This window comes from Lynx canadensis, chromosome C1, assembly GCF_007474595.2.
Source record: "Lynx canadensis isolate LIC74 chromosome C1, mLynCan4.pri.v2, whole genome shotgun sequence".
In the NCBI taxonomy this organism is placed as follows: Eukaryota; Metazoa; Chordata; class Mammalia; order Carnivora; family Felidae; genus Lynx; species Lynx canadensis.
The window spans coordinates 182,613,119-182,629,716 of NC_044310.1; the positions used below are offsets into that span (position 1 = coordinate 182,613,119).

The 16,598-nt window shown below is 36.3% G+C and overlaps 1 protein-coding gene and 1 pseudogene across 1 annotated transcript in view; one reads left to right on the forward strand and one right to left on the reverse strand.

Annotated features, from left to right (window-relative positions):
* CCDC150 (coiled-coil domain containing 150) overlaps positions 1-16,598 on the forward strand; it is a 102,900-nt gene that overhangs the window by 27,749 nt on the left and 58,553 nt on the right. The window contains exons 10-13 of the mRNA XM_030325317.1: positions 2,373-2,480; positions 7,332-7,456; positions 7,699-7,876; positions 8,429-8,497. Of these exons, the coding sequence (XP_030181177.1) occupies positions 2,373-2,480; positions 7,332-7,456; positions 7,699-7,876; positions 8,429-8,497 (480 nt within the window). The remainder of the gene's footprint in view (positions 1-2,372; positions 2,481-7,331; positions 7,457-7,698; positions 7,877-8,428; positions 8,498-16,598) is intronic.
* On the reverse strand, positions 5,396-6,061 carry LOC115520718 (annotated as a pseudogene).

Here is a 16,598-nt window from a genome sequence, read left to right on the forward strand (position 1 = left end):
GCTGAAGTCGGACGCTTAACCGACTGCGCCACCCAGGCGCCCCTCAAAATAAACATTTTTCAAAAATGTCTATTCAGATCTTGGACCCATTTTTTAATCAGATTTTTTTGGGGTGTGCTATTGAGTTGTATAATTTCTTTATATTTTGGATATTAACCCCTTATCAGATATATTAATATATGATTGCAAATATCTTCTCCCGTTCAATAGGTTGCCTTTTCATTTTGTTGATGGTTTCCTTTGTTGTGCTTTTTAGTTTGATATGCTCCCACTTGTCTATTTTTACTTTGGTTGCTTTTGCTTTTAATGTCAGATCCAAAAAATCTTGCCAAGACCAATATCCAGAAGCTTATCTATGTTTACTTCCAGTAGTTTTTTGGTTTCAAGTCTTACATTCAAGTCTTTGATCCATTTTCAGTTAATTTTTATGTGTGGTACAAAATAATGGTCTAGTTTCCCATTCTTTTGCATGTGCCTATCCAGTTTTCCCAACACTATTTATTGAAGAAACTGTCTTTTCCCCATCAGAAAAAGCACAGGTAAATGTTCGCATTTCTCTAGTTTTCACATGTTATTTAATTTTCTTCAAGTAAAAAACAAAGAACCACGATTGATCCTGATTATATAAATTCATACCATTGCCATCATCCAGATTTTTTATTTTCATGAAGTCTATTTCATCTATGAAACATCACATTAACTACATCTCCCATTACCAAAGTTCTATGATACATCAGTATATGAGGTATACTGCTAAATAATGCACTAATTTACACTTTGCCTTTGTTTGCTTTATAATTTACCCATTGAATATATATAGTTCTCATCTCGACCTATGAACTTCTAAGCGCTTGAGTGCCAGGGCCAATGTCTTACACTTTCCTTGTATCTTTTATAACAAGTAGCACAGTAGGAACCTCATAAATGCTTACTGGATTGTAGAGTTATGTGTACTTATTTTCTGTGGGATGGTTATTGCCAAATTTTGCAGATGTTACGTGTGTGTGTGTGTGTGTGTGTGTGTGTGTGTGTGTGTGTGTGTGTAGGCAAACAGGTTATTTCTCACAGAGCCAAGAAATAGTATTAATCACTTAAAATAACTGTTGCTAGTACAATTTGGTTACTTCAATGTTGGGATCATAATGTTGCTGTGCTGTCTTTATGATAAAGAAAATGCAAAATAAATGTGTTCTTTTATAAAATAATAATAAAAATTATTACTGCTACTTTTGCTGTAGTAGTAGTAATTAACATTTACCAAACCCATTCTACATTCCAGGCACAATTGTAAGCACCTTATGTTACTAACAAATTGTAATCCTCACAATAGTGCTACTATAGAAACTTATTATTCTCATTTTAAAGATAAGGAAGTTGATATACAGAGAGGTTTAATAACATAGCTAATCAGTGACAGAGTTATAATTTGAGCTCAAGCAATCTGGCTCCAAAGAAAATTAGCTTGTTCTTTTCAAGGTTCAAGAATTCACCTCTGTCTTATCCCATGTATTTCTTGGTGTATAACTTAGAACTTTAAAGTGCTCCTGAACATGTTCCTAACTTGTGTACTATACATACCACTCAGGCTTTCCAGAGAAGTTTTCATTTCTTTTTTGTTACCATTTTTTGAATTTTTTTTAAATTGATCCTATAGAGTTATTTGTCCCCATCCTTGAAGAACTTGTTCATTAAAAGATAAGATCCTTTAAAAAATAAAAAATAAAATTAAAAAATAAATAAAGATAAACCACAGCATGTTAAAAAAAAAAAACATAAGATCCGTGGCAAATACAGTTTGCAAAACTAACTGATAATTAGGATAAATGGTTTCCACAGGAATACAAATTTTACATATCAAAAGACAACAGAATTGTATGAAAGATCTGTTGTACAAAAGAATTTTGTTTTAGTTTGGATGATCTGTCTTGTGAAATGGTACAATTACCTATATTTTGCTTTTATGAATACTGTAATTGGTAGCGAAATAACTTAAAACATTTTGTGTTATTAGCCAAACAATTCAGAATGCTCATCTAAATTGGGGAATGAATTTCTATAATCTTGGCATCAACATTGTAAAGTCCATTCTGTAGATATCGTGCTGTGTCTGACCAGTGTCCAGAATTCTGAAGAAACTATTGAATGCTTCACTTGCTCCACCAGATGAACAAATTTCTCCTTTTGATTTAGAATTATGTGGGGTGTTGACTCCAAATACTGAAAGCATTATCTAATGAAATATCAATTGGAGGTAGGTTAAATAAATTAGGTTCACATACAGAGTGAAATACTATGCCATCATTAAAAATAATGGTTAATAAGTAAAAAATTATTTACTGGAGAGACCTGACATGCTGTACATATCACCTTAGGTTTCGAATGACCAACTGACTAGGAGGTGTTCAGAGCTGCACAGCATGCTTGAGACTGTTAGTATGGAAAATGCCAGAATTATTTCTGACCATCAAGCCATTCTGCAGGTATTCATTTAATACTAGTCCATCTCTGATAGAGTCAACAATAAAACTCCTTGGCTAAGAGATAAGGAAATAAGCATGACCAACTGAATAAATAAAATATTTTAACAATTCCAAGAAATGTTTTTGATTGGCAGTTTTCAGTTTTAATCAAGAGTGGTCATTTAGCCTTATACTCAATACTTTCTTTTTTTTTTTTAATGTTTTTTTTAATGTTTATTTATTTTTGAGACAGAGAGAGACAGAGCATGAATGGGGGAGGGGCAGAGAGAGAGGGAGACACAGAATCAGAAGCAGGCTCCAGGCTCTGAGCCATCAGCCCAGAGCCTGACGCGGGGCTCGAACTCACGAACCATGAGATTGTGACCTGAGCTGAAGTCGGACGCTCAACCGACTGAGCCACCCAGGCGCCCCTCAATACTTTCTTAATGGTTTCTTCTCAAATACTATTACTTTAGGAAAAGTAATTACCTGTCCTATTGTTTATAGAATCATAGAAAACACTATGACAGACCCTAAAATACTTTTTCCTTAAACACCAGTACTTTCCCATTTTGCTTATGCCATATTCCATCTGCTGAGAATGGTCTTTACTTCTTCAGCTATTTGAAATTCTGTTCATTCTTTAAGACTCACCTTTATCAGGAAGCTTGCTCATTCTAACCAGAAGGTATCAATTTTTCTGTTAACTTCTACTCCTGGGACACTAAACATCGTAATAATAGCTCTCACTCTTTTGGGAGTATACTTACTGTATACCAAGCATTGTGCTAAGGATTTTACATATATTATGTCCTTTGATTCTAGCAGCCATTATGTAAAGGAATATTATCTTCATTTTATAAATAAGGAAAATGAGGTTTAGAGAAATGTACAACTTGACAGAAGTCACCTAGCTAGTAAGGGGTAGAGCTGGATTGAAACCCAGGTCTCACTCCAGAGTCAGTGTTTTTAATTGTTACATTATGTTGCCTCTCTGTGCATTCTAGAGCAGTTTATATGTATGGCTCATTTCCTGTATAACTTTGTGAGCTTCCTAGAACCAAGGACATTGTCTTCTATATCTTTGCTGTTTCCCAGAGTGCTAACCACTGCACAGAAAGATACTCAATAAATATTTGTCATTAATTCAACAAGCACTTAGTGTTTATTCAGTGCAGGTATGATGCTAGGTCTAGATGGGATTATAGTGGTGAACAAGACAAAAATCTCTACTTTTGTGGACTAACAATTTAGTAGAATAATTAATGTGACATATGCAAGTAACACTGTCATAAGCATTTTTAAACTTTGGAATGTTACACATTTTATTTTCCAAAGTGTGAAGGTTTGCTTTGCAGTCAAATATTGTTAAGATAAAAGTGTTTTAAAATATGTTTACAAAAGTAATTATTAATATGTACTATACTTGCAAAAGTTTTGTATATTGTAGGTAGAGGGGATATGTGTAAAAATGTTATGTTTTGATAAGTCCAACATGATGAGCCAGAGAAAATAAATTCTGCAAAACAGTTACAGATATATATTCATTGTGCTTCTCAAGTAAGCACATTTTTTACAAATTGAAGGTTTGTGGTAATCCTGCATCTAGCAAGTCTGTCAGTGCCATTTTTCAGTAGCAATTTTCTCATATTGTGCCGTATTTTGTGCTCTGTGTCATATTTTGGAATATCTCACAGCATTTCAGACTTTTTCATTATTTTTGTTCTGGTGATCTGTGATAATTTGATCTTTGATGTATTGTAATTCTTTTGGGACAGCACAAACCATGCCGCTATAAAATGGGAAACTTTATAAATGTTGTGTGTGTTCTGGCTTCTTTGATCAGCTATTCCCCCATATCTCTCCCTCTTCTCAGACCTCCTATTTCCTGAGATCAACAATATTGAAATTAGGCCAGTTAATAATCCTACAATGGTCTCTTAAGTGTTCATGTGAAAGGAAGAGTTGTACATCTCTCACTATAATTCAAAAGCTAGAAATGATTAAGCTTAGTGAGAAAGCCATGTCAGAAGCCAAGAAAGGCCAAAAGGTAGGCCTCTGGGTACCAAACATTTAGCCAACTTGTGAATGCAAAGGAAAAGTTCTTGAAGGAAATTAAAAGTACTACAGTGAACACATGAATGATAGAAAGTGGTAAAAACAGAGAAGAAGGCAAACCGTAAGAGACTCTTAAATACAGAGAACAAACTGAGGGTCTCTGGAGGGCTGTTGAGTGGGCGTATGGGCTAAATGGGTAGTGGACATTAAGGAGGGCACTTGTTGGGATGAGCACTGGGTATTATATGTAAATGGTGAATTACTAAATTCTATTCCTGAAACCATTTTTACACTATATGTTAACTGACTTAGATTTAAATAAAATTAAAAAAAATAAAAATTAAAAAAGAAAGTGAAACAGCCTTATTGCTGGTATGGACAAAGTTTTAGTGGTCTGGATAGAAGATCAAACCATTTACAACACTTCCTTAAACCAAAGCCTAATCCAGAGCAAGGCACTAGTAACTCTCTTCAATTCTATGAAGGCTGAGAGAGGTGGGGAGGCTGCAGAAGAAAAGTTGGAAGCTAAGAGAAGTTGGTTCATGAGATTTAAGGCAAGAAGCCATCTCCATAACATGAAAGTGGAAGCAAGTGCTAACATAGAAGCTGCAGCAAGTTCTCTATGAGATCTAGAAGATGATTAATGAATGTGGCCACACTAAATGACAGATTTTCAACGTAGACAAAACATGCCATTGGAAGATGCCATGTAGGACTTCCGTAGCTAGAAAGGAGAAGTCAATGCCTGGCTTCAAAACACAGCCTGACTCCCCTTTTTTCCCCCAGTCAGTGTAAAGGAAACTTTATGGAAGCTCCAGGGCCATAGGACTCAGGCAGGAGTCTGCCCTGCAGGCAAAGGAAGAGCTAAGGGAGGGGTCTTATTTGACCTTCCCCTTGGGTCACAGGTTGTTGGTGTGGCCGCATTTCTTGCAGCAGTTGACTGCTCAGGGGTGCAGGTGAGCATAACCCTTAAAGCAGATAATTTTGTCACAGTTGTATTTCTGAACGAGCTAGAAGAGGGAAAGAAGGCTCAATGCTGTAGCCTACAGACAAAGCACCAAGTGCAGGGTGAACTCTTTCTGAATATTATAGTGTCAGAGAGTGCAGCCATCCTCTAGCTGTTGGTCTGCAAAAATCAGACACTGCTGGTTACAGGGGATGCTCTCCTTGTCTTGGATTTTGACATTGACATTCCAAATGATGTCTCTGGACCCATTCTAAAGGGTCAGAGTGAGAGTCAGGGTCTTCACAAAAATCTGCATCTCTGCATTTGTTGCTCAGCCACCTTGTTGAAGAGAAAGAGCCAAGCTGACTCTTGTTTGGGGCTAATGCAACGAGTGACTCTAAGTTGAAGCCAGTGTTTGTTGACCATTCCGAAAAATCCTAGGACCGTTAAGAATTTTGCTAAATCGACTCTGCCTGTGTTCTACAGATGGAACAAGAAAGCCTGGATGACATCTGATTACAACATGATTACTGAATATTTTTATTTTTATTTTATTTATTTTATTTATTTATGTTTTAGAGTGTGCATGTGTGTGAGCAGGACAGGAAAAGAGAGAGAAAGAGAATCTTAAGCAGGCTCCAATGCCCAGCACAGAGCCCAAGGGCATGGGGCTTAATTTCACATCTGTGAGCCAAAATTGAGCCAAAATTAAGAGTCAGACACTTAACTAATTGAGTCACCCAGGTGCTCCAATTTACTGAATATTTTAAGCCCATTGTTGTGGCTCAGAAAAAAAAATCCTTTCAAAATATTACTGCTCACTGACAATGCACTTGGTCACCCAAGAACTCCAATGGAGTTGGACGAGATCAATGTTTTCATGCCTGCTTACACAGCATCTATTCTGCAATTCATGAACCAAGCAATAATTTTAATTTTCAAGTCTTATTATTTAAGAAATCTATTTCATAAGGCTATAGCTGCCATAGTGATTACTCTGATGGATCTGGGCAAAGGAAATTGAAAACCTTTGGAAAGGATCCACCATTCTAGATTCCTTTAAAAACATTTGTGATTTGTGGAAAGAGGCCAAAGCATCAACATTCACAGGAATTTGGAAAAATGGATTTCAGCCTCACACAGAGCTCAGTTGATGGTTAACATTTTTTAGCAATAAAGTGTTTTTAAATTATGTACATTGTTTTTTAAGACATAATGCTACTGCACACTTAATAGACTACAGTATGGTGTAAACATAACTTGTGTATGCATTGGGAAACAAAATCATTTGACTAGCTTTATTGTAATATTTGCTTTATTGTCATGGTCTGGAACTGAGCCCATAATATCTCCTAGGTATTCCTATATAGTACTTTTGCTATCATGGTATCTGGGTGCAATTTTAAATATTTTCCAAAGAATTCACACCATATTATTAACATGATTGTCCCTGGAAAGTGGGATTATTTCATTGGGGTGGCGGGAGATATAGGTGAAGAGATCTTTTCACTTTATCTGCATTGATATTTTACTTTTCAAAATAATTGAAATTTTTCATATTGAAATTTTAAAGTACCAAAATATTAATAGAATTTTTTATCTAAAAATATGTTCATGTTGAGTTTTACAGATTTTGCAGCAGGCTGGGTAGACAATGCATCTTCACTCTTGGCTGGTAGAGCCATAAAATGATAGAACTGTGGTCAGGTCAGAGTGGCGACAGAGAGAGCTGAGCATTAAGTTCTTTTTTAAAAAGGTTTTATTTATATAAAAATTTGTCTTTTGTAAGTTAATTCAGTATGATTGAATGATACCCCATCAAATGACTTTCTGGCATCTCAGCTTTTAATATTATTTTTAAAATTCAGATAGAGCAGAAAATGATGACACAGACATTTCAAGAACAAAACTTCTTGCTGGATGCAGCCCATGCCAGTATCACTACTGAGCTACAGAGTGTTCAGAATCAGAAGACCCAGCTCCAGGCACATCTGTAAGTAAATTATAGACAACTTCTTCTGTATCTTTTATTCTTGCCTTTGTATTTCTTATCTTTAATGAGAACATTTAATTCTGCATTTCTTGGGCCAGACACAAAGGTAAAGACTTTGCCCTCAAGGAACTAGTTCTGTTAGAACATTTTGGTAACTGCTGTCAGGCAGTATGCTCTCCAAGAAATGACTCTATTAAAGAACTCTCATTGAGTGCTCATGTCTCCTTGTTCTCTTCCTACAGGGACCATTTAATCCTTGAGCATAATCAGTGTATCCAGAAAGCACAGGATGCTGAGAAGAGGGCAGCCTTGCAGAAAGAGCTGCTGGAATCAACTATTGCAAGATTGCGAGGTGAATTGGAAGCATCGATGCAAGAGAAGAAGTCCCTTCTAGAGGAGAAAGAAAGACTTCAGGAAGAGGTAGAAGAAGCAGATTTATATTACCTCCTGGTTGGGGTGGTGATCTTGTTCTAAAACTATTTTCAGTGCAAGATAAGAAAAGAAATAGAGCCCACTCAGATGCAGTTTGTCTGAGTTGCCCATTAAAGAAATCTTTAGGTAGCTGATCTATGTTTTTTAGCATGTGGAGTAGTCTGTGCCAAACAGCATGCCCTTATACAGCGTTAGTGAATGTCAACTCATAGTTCACACATCCTCATGTTAGTGAAGGGGTCAGATTTAAAAAATTGATTTCCCCTGAAGGAGTGGACAATGGAGGTTAAGGGGGAACAGCCCTGTCTTCCTATTTAGGAAGGTACCATCAGAGTCTGACATGCAGACGTGTCTTTCTAATTTCAGGGCTATTTGTGAAGTCTGCTCTGCCTCAGAGACTCCCTGAGTGGCCCCTTTTCTGAGAGGATGTTCTATCTCTGCAGTGTAGGTATTAATTAACATGCAGGGTGTGTCTGCTATAGTAGAGACTGTCACCTGCTTTAAAATTGACCCATTTCTTTTTTTCCCCTCCTTGGGCAGGTTAATAAAACAGAGAAAGAAATAGCTCAAGAAAAATGCAGTTTGGAAAAGGAATTAGCTAAAAACAAGGTACTCCACATTTTATTTGTTGACATTTCACCGTATTTTATTTCCTTCTGTACCTCTGCCTCCTGTATCAGCTTATCTTACTGAGGAGATGGGTTATTTTGTTGAATACCAAGATGTGGAAGGACAAAGAAGCCCCTGGGCTGGATGCGACTCAGCACTCCAGGCACTGTGGCACAAGGCTGCTTCCAGGGAGCACTTGTTGAGATCTGGCAGTGAGTCATGACCACCTCTGGCCCTAGTGTTACTGGGTATTTTAGCCAGGAAGTCCCTTAAGAGTGAGCTAATGGTCCTGTGGGAGGCAAAGAGATAATTGCTGACAGGGCTGGGTTTTTTGTTTCCTAAAGCCAATTGGGCTTCCTAAGTACCTATTAGCACCTGTCACTTCATCTGTGAGATACTCTTTTCTGGGTTCTAAAAAGATAGAATGGCCAGAGACACAATATAATTCTTATTAAAATAAAACAAAAACAGCATCATTTTGCTTGTCTGATTTCATTTGTCTGAGCATAACCTAAATGTAAGTTCATGGGGCTAAAAGATATTTGTTCATTAGAGAAATTATATTAGGCCAAGTGATCATGCTTATACAGGGTCCCTTTCTTTTTTTTTTTTTTTTTTTTTTTTCCTAATTTGATATTTTTCAAATGTGTATTTATTGTAAAGCTATGTTTTTCTAAAGTCAGACCTATTAAGTTATAATATGCATAGTGAAATTCACTTTTTTTTAGTGTACAGTTCTGTGAGTTTTGACAAACACATACAATTATATAACTATCATCACAATGAAAATACAGAACACTTCTGTCACCTCAGGGAGGCCCCTCGTGCCTCTTTGTAATCAACCTCTTCTTCCACTTCCATCCCTTGACAACCATGGATCTGCTTTTCTGTTCCTGTGGTTATGCCTTTCCCAGAATATCATAAATGGAATCATACAACATGCAGCATTTTAAGCCTGGCTTCTTTTATTTAGCATAAGGTATCTGAAGTTCATCCATGCTATCATATGTATCAGTTGTTTGTGTTCCATTATATGGATATACCACAATTTCTTTACCCATTTGAAGGACATTTGAGATGGTAAATTTTGGCAGTTACGAATAAAGCCTGTATAAATATTCAAATATGAACATGTCTTTTTATTTCTCTTGGCTACTTAACAGAATTTGGAATTCTAGATCCTATGGTAAATATATGTTTGACATAATAATAAACCATTTGACTGTTTTCCAAAGAATCTGTACTATCTTGCCTTCCCATCATTTTCTCTGCATTCTCACCAGCTCTTGGTATTGTTTGTCCTTTTAGTTTTAGCCATTCTGACTGGCATAGGGGGGTGTATTATTGTGGCTGTAATTTGCATTTCTCTAGTGATTAATAATATTGAGCATCTTTTCCTCTGCTTGTCACCCACAACTTGAAGTGTCTCTTCAAATCTTTTAACCACTTTTAATTCAGTTTTTCTTATTATTTTCTTACTGTTGTTTTTTTCTAGAGATTGTAAAACAGTCTTGTATGATTCTTATGTAAAAAATTCTTATTCTTGGGGCGCCTGGGTGGCGCAGTCGGTTAAGCGGCCGACTTCGGCTCAGGTCATGATCTCGTGGTTCGTGAGTTCGAGCCCCGCATCGGGCTCTGTGCTTACAGCTCAGAGCCTGGAGCCTGTTTCAGATTCTGTGTCTCCCTCTCTCTGACCCTGCCCCGTTCATGCTCTGTCTCTCTCTGTCTCAAAAATAAATAAACGTTAAAAAAAAAATTCTTATTCTTTGTATATGTACAAATCTTATATGTGCTTTACATATTTTTCTTCCACTTTATGCCTTATTTTTCATGCTCTTTCAAAGAACAGAAGTTTTACATTTTGATGAAATCCAACTTATGAATTTTTAAATTTTTGGATCATATTTTTTGTGTCATACTTTTAATTTTGGATCATATCTAAGAAGTTTTTGCCTAACCTAAGATCACAAAGATTTTCTTTTTTGCTCTCTAGACGTTTATAGTTTTGGGTTTTAGATCAGGGCTATGACCCATTTCTAGTTAATTTTTGGATATCATACAAGGTATAGTTTAAGGTTCATTTTATTTTCAGATGGATTGATTGTTCTAGTCCTTTGTATTATTGAGATAATTAGTATATGATATATTCACCTTCTTAAAATATACAATTGAGCGATTTCTTAGTATATGCACAAGTCTGTGCATACATCATCACTATCTAATTCTAGAACCTTTTTATCACCAAAACAAAACCTGGTACCCATTAGCATTCACTCTCCCTTCTGCCCTGCCCCCAACCCCTGGCAACTATTGTACTTTCTGTCTCTATGAATGTGTTTATTCTCCCATTTCATATAAATAACATAAAATAGTATGTGGCCTTTTGGGTCTTGCCTCTTTACTAGGTATGATGTTTTCAAGGTATGTCCTTGAAATAGTAGTAAATGTCAATATTTCATTCCTTTTAATGATGGAATAATATTATATTGTGTGACTGCACCAAACTTGACTCAGCAATTCATCAGTTGATAGAGATTTGGTTGTTCCCAATTTCTGGCTGTGAAGAATAATGCAGTGAACATTTGCATACAATTTTTATGTGTGTAAGCATATCTTTAGGAATAAAACTGGGTCATACGATAACTATCATTTTGAGAAACTACCAAAGTGTTTTACAAAGCGACTGCACCATTTTGCAATCTCACCAGCAGTGTATGAAGATTCATGTATCTTCACATTTTCACCTACATTTGTTATTTTCTGCTTTTTAAAAAATTAATATACCCATCCAAGTGGGTATGAAGTATCTCACGGTGTTTGTTTTAATTGAGCTGAAATTCACATAATAAAAAATCAAACACTTTAAAGGGAACAATTCAGTAGCTTTATATATATTTGCAGTGTTATGTAACCACCACCTCTGTCTAGTTCCAAAACATTTTCATCACCCAGAAGGAAACCCCATACCCAGTAAGTAATCATTTCCAATTCCCTCTTTCTTCTTCCCCCCTGACAGCGACCAATCTGCATTCTGTCTGTATGGATCTGCCTATCTGGATATTTCATATAAATGTAATCATACGATAAGTGATCTTTTGTGTCTGGCTTCTTAGCATAATATTTTTGAGGTTAATTCATGTTTTTGTACATTTCAGTAATCCATACCCTTTTACTCCCTTTTACAGCTGAGTAATATTCACAGTGTGTGTGTATGATGTATATATACACATACCACAATTTGTTTTGTTCATCTGTTCATGTGTTGATAGACATTTGCATTGTTTGCACCTTTGAGCTGTTGTGATTAGTGCTGCTATAAATGTACATATGTGTTGTGCATGTATTTGTTTGAGATACATACCAAGGAATGGAATTGCTGGGCCGTATGGTAATTTTGTTTTAAGTTTCTGAGGAACCACCAGACTGTTGTCCACAGTGCCAAACTATTTTACATTCCCACCAGCAATGTACAAAGATTCCAATTTCTCCACATCCTTACCAACTTTTTTATTTTTTTGTTTTTTAATAATAGCCATCCTAGTAGTTGTGAAAGTGGTACCTTGTTGTGGTTTTGATTTGCATTTCCCTAATGACTAACAACTAAAGATGTTGAGCCTCTTTTTATGTGCTTATTGGCCATTTGTATATCTTCTTTGGAGAAATGTCTATTTAGATCAGTTGCCCATTGTAAACTGGGTTTTTTAATTGTTCAGTTGTAGGAGTTCTTTATACATTCTGGATGGTAGCTCCTTATCAGATACGTGATTTGCAGATATTTTTCTCCCATTCTATGAGTTCTGTTTTTTATTTTTTATTTTTTTAAGAAAGAGCGCAAGCAGGGGAGAAGGGCAGAGGGACAGAGAGAGAGAGAGAAAGAGAGAGAGGGAGGGAGGGAGGGAAAGAAAGAGAATCTTAAGCAGGCTCCATGCTCAGCCCGGAGCCTGATGCAGGGCCCAATCCCATGACCCTGGGATCATAACCTGAGCCAGAATCAAGAGTTGGATGTTCAACTGACTGAGCCACTCAGGCACCCACTATGGGTTCTGTTTTTAAATTTTTAGATTTTTTGACATTCAGTTTACTTATTTATTTTTTTGGTTGTCTGTGCTTTGATGTTACAAAATCAAAGAAACTGGGAAACTGTTGCCTAATCCAAGATCACAAAGATTAACATTTTTTTATTCTAAGAATTTTACAGTTTTTCATATTACATTTAGGTCTTTGATCCATTTTGAGTTAATTTTATATATGGGTTGAGGTAGAGGTTCAACTTCATTGTTTTATCTGTGGATATCCAATTGTCCCAGCACTATTTGTTGCAGAGCTGTTCTTTCTCTTGAATAGTGTTGGCTCCTTAGTCAAAACCCAATTTACCATAGATGGATGAATTTATTTCTGGACTTTCAATTCTGTTCCACTGGTTTCTATGTCTTTCCTTATGCCCATACCACACAGTGTTGATTACTGTAGTTTTGTAGTAAGTTTTGAAATCAAGATGCAAGAGCCTTTTTTTGTTGTTGTTGTTAAGATTATTGTGACAATTCTGGATACTTATATTTCTATATGAGTTTTAGGATCAGCTTTTAATTTTCTGCAAAAAAAGGGCAGCTGAAATTTTGATAGAGTTTGTATTGAATCTGTATCTCAATTAAGGGAGTATTGCAATCAATATATTTTTTCTATATAAGAATGTGTCATCTGCAAATAGAGATAGTTTTATTTCTCCCTTTCACATTTTCCTGTCTTTTCTTTCTTTCTTTCTTCTTTTTTTTCCCCCTTGTGTAATTGCCTTGGATAGAATCTCCAATACAACACTGAATAGAAATGGTGAGAGCAGACAGACATCCTTGTCTTGTTCCTCATCTTGGGAAAGCTTTCAGTCTGTCACCATGAAGTATGATGTTAGCTGTGGGCTTTTTCTAAACACCCTTTATCAGGATGAGGAAATTTCCTTCTATTCCTGGTTTGGAGAGTTTTTATCATGAAAGTATGTTGAATTTTGTCAATTGCATATTCTATGTCTATCAAGATAATCTTGTAGATTTTGTCCTTTATTACTATGGTATATTACATTGGTTGATTTCAAATGTTGAACCAAGTTTTCATTTGGGGGATGAATTTTACTTGCTCATGATGTATAGTCCTTTTATGTTGTTTCATTTGGCTTGCTTGTTGAGGATTTTTGAATTGTTATAAATAAGGGATATTGTTCTCTAGTTTTCTTGTGATGACTTTGGGTTTAGTATCAAGGCAATACTGGTCTCTTAAAATGATTTGGTAAGTGTTCCCACCCCTTCTATTTTGGGGAAGAGTTTTTGAGGCATTGGTGCTAATTCATCTTTAAATGTTTTATAGAATTCACCAGAAGCCATCTGGTTCTAGGTTTTTCTTTGTGGGGAATTTTTTTGTTTTTTTTTTGTTTTTAATTATTATTATTGATTCAATTTCTTGTTAGAGATCTATTCACAATTCCCACTTATTTTTTTAGTTAATTTCAATAGTTTTGGTCTTTCTAAGAATTTTACCATTTCATCTAGGCTGTCTAATATATTGGCATACAATTGTTCATAGTAGCTCCTTTTCTTCATTTCTTTAAGTTCAGTATAATGTTCCTTCTTTCATTCCTAACTTTAGTAATTTGGGTCTTTCTTTCTCTCTCCTTTTTGCTTTCTTTCTTTCTTTTTTTTTTTTTTTTTGTTAATATAGTTTAAGGTTTGTCAATTTTGTTCATCTTTTCAAAGAACCACTTTTGGTTTTACTGACTGTCTCTCAGTTTTCTGTTCTCTTGTTTCTGCTTTAATCCTCATTATTTTCTTCCTTCTGCTTGCTTGGGTTTAATTTGCTCTTTCTAGTTTTTTTAAGATAGCAGCTTAGGGAGCGCCTGGGTGGCTCAGTCGGTTAAGCGTCCGACTTCGGCTCAGGTCATGATCTCGCGGTCCGTGAATTCGAACCCCGCGTCGGGCTCTGGGCTGATGGCTCAGAGCCTGGAGCCTGTTTCCGATTCTGTGTCTCCCTCTCTCTCTGCCCCTCCCCCGTTCATGCTCTGTCTCTCTCTGTCTCAAAAATAAATAAACGTTAAAAAAAAAAAATTAAAAAAAATAAGATAGCAGCTTAGGTTGTTGGTTTTTTTCTTTTTTAACATAGTTTTCTACAGCTATAAATTTCCCTTTAAGCACTGCTTTAGCTGCATACCGTACATTTTGTCATGTTTTCATTTTCATTCATCCCAAAGTATTAACTACTTTTGTGATTTTATTTTTGGCTAATTGGTTATTTACAAGTTTTTTGTTTAATTTTGCCATATATGTGACTTTCCCAAATTTCCTTCTTTTATTAATCTCTAATTCATTATGGTTGGAGAACACACTTTGTATAATTCCAGTCCTTTCAGATTTATTGAGAGTTGTCCTGTGGCCTAACATGGTACATTGTGGAGAATGTTGCATATGCAATTGAGAAAAATACTCAAAAATTGAGTATTCTGCTATTGTTGGGAAGAGTGTTCTATAGCTGTCCAGTTGCTTTATAGTGTTGTTAAAGTCATCTGTCTCCTCTATGATCTTCTAATTGTTCTGTTCATTATTGAAAGTGGGATATTGAAGTCGCCAGCTATGTTGAATCATTTATTTCTCTCTTCACTTCTATTAGTTTTTGCTTCATTTGTATTGGGACTCTGTTGTTGTTAGAGGCATATATATTTATAAATGTTATATCTTGATGGACTGACCGTTTTTTCAATATATAATATCTCTCTTAGGCTCTTAGACCCAATTCTAACACAGCAGGGGTGCCCCCCCACCCCACAACACTGAGCAGTTTTTGGATACCAGCAGGGTGTCTGAGAATTCAACTCAATTCTTACAGTGTCTACCCAGAGATAGCATTAGATTTCACAGATTAAGGGTTCAGTCCTACAAGACTTCTCCCACCCCTGACCTCCCACTTCAGATGCCACTCACAAGCTCCAGCCTCTTGTGCTTCGGACCTATTGACTATAGATTGGAGGTTCCAACAACCTTCTCCTTAGATTCTTTTAATTTGCTAGAGTGGCTTACAGTATTCAGGGAAACGTGCTTACTAGTTTATTAAAGGATATGATAAATGATACAGATCAACAGCCAGATGAAGAAATACATAGGGTGAGGTATGGAAAAAGGACAACAAGTTTCTATGCCCTCTCTAGGCATACCACTCTCTCCAATTTCCATGTATTCACCAACTCAGGAGCTCTTGGAACCCAGTCCTTTGGGGGTTTCATAGAGGCTTGACTGCACAGTTATGATTGACTAGGTCGTTGGCCATTGGATGATTCAATCTTCAGCCCTCTTTCCTCCCTGGAGGTTAGGGGCTAGGACTCAAAGGTCCAACCCCCTAATCACTTGGTTGGTCCTCCTGGCAATCAGCCCCCACCCTTGGGTGGGGTTCAAAAGTTACCTTCTTGGGGCGCCTGGGTGGCGCAGTCGGTTAAGCGTCCGACTTCAGCCAGGTCACGATCTCGCGGTCCGTGAGTTCGAGCCCCGCGTCGGGCTCTGGGCTGATGGCTCAGAGCCTGGAGCCTGTTTCCGATTCTGTGTCCCCCTCTCTCTCTGCCCCTCGCCCGTTCATGCTCTGTCTCTCTCTGTCCCAAAAATAAATAAACGTTGAAAAAAAAAAAATTAAAAAAAAAAAAGTTACCTTCTTTATTAACAGGACACCCATTTCACCATTATGGCTCTGAAATGTTTTCAGGAACTGTGGATGAAGACCACATATATCTGAGAAATGTATTTTGGTCACCTGAAAGACCAAACATATTTCTTTTTTTTAATTTTTTAAATTTTTTTCAAACATATTTCTTATAAACCATTATATTATACTAGTCTTCTTTGTCTCACACATTTTTTGTCTTAATGTAGTTTTGTCTGATGTTAATATAGCTACTTCAGCTCTTTTCAGGTTATTGTTTACATGGTATACCTTTTTCCATTGTTTTACTTTCAACCCATTTGTGTCTTTGAATCTAAAGTGTGTCTCTTATAAATAGCATACAGTTGGATCTTTTAAAAGATGCATTCTGCCTATCTCTGTTTTTTTTGGTGGAGTGTTTAATCTTTTTATATTT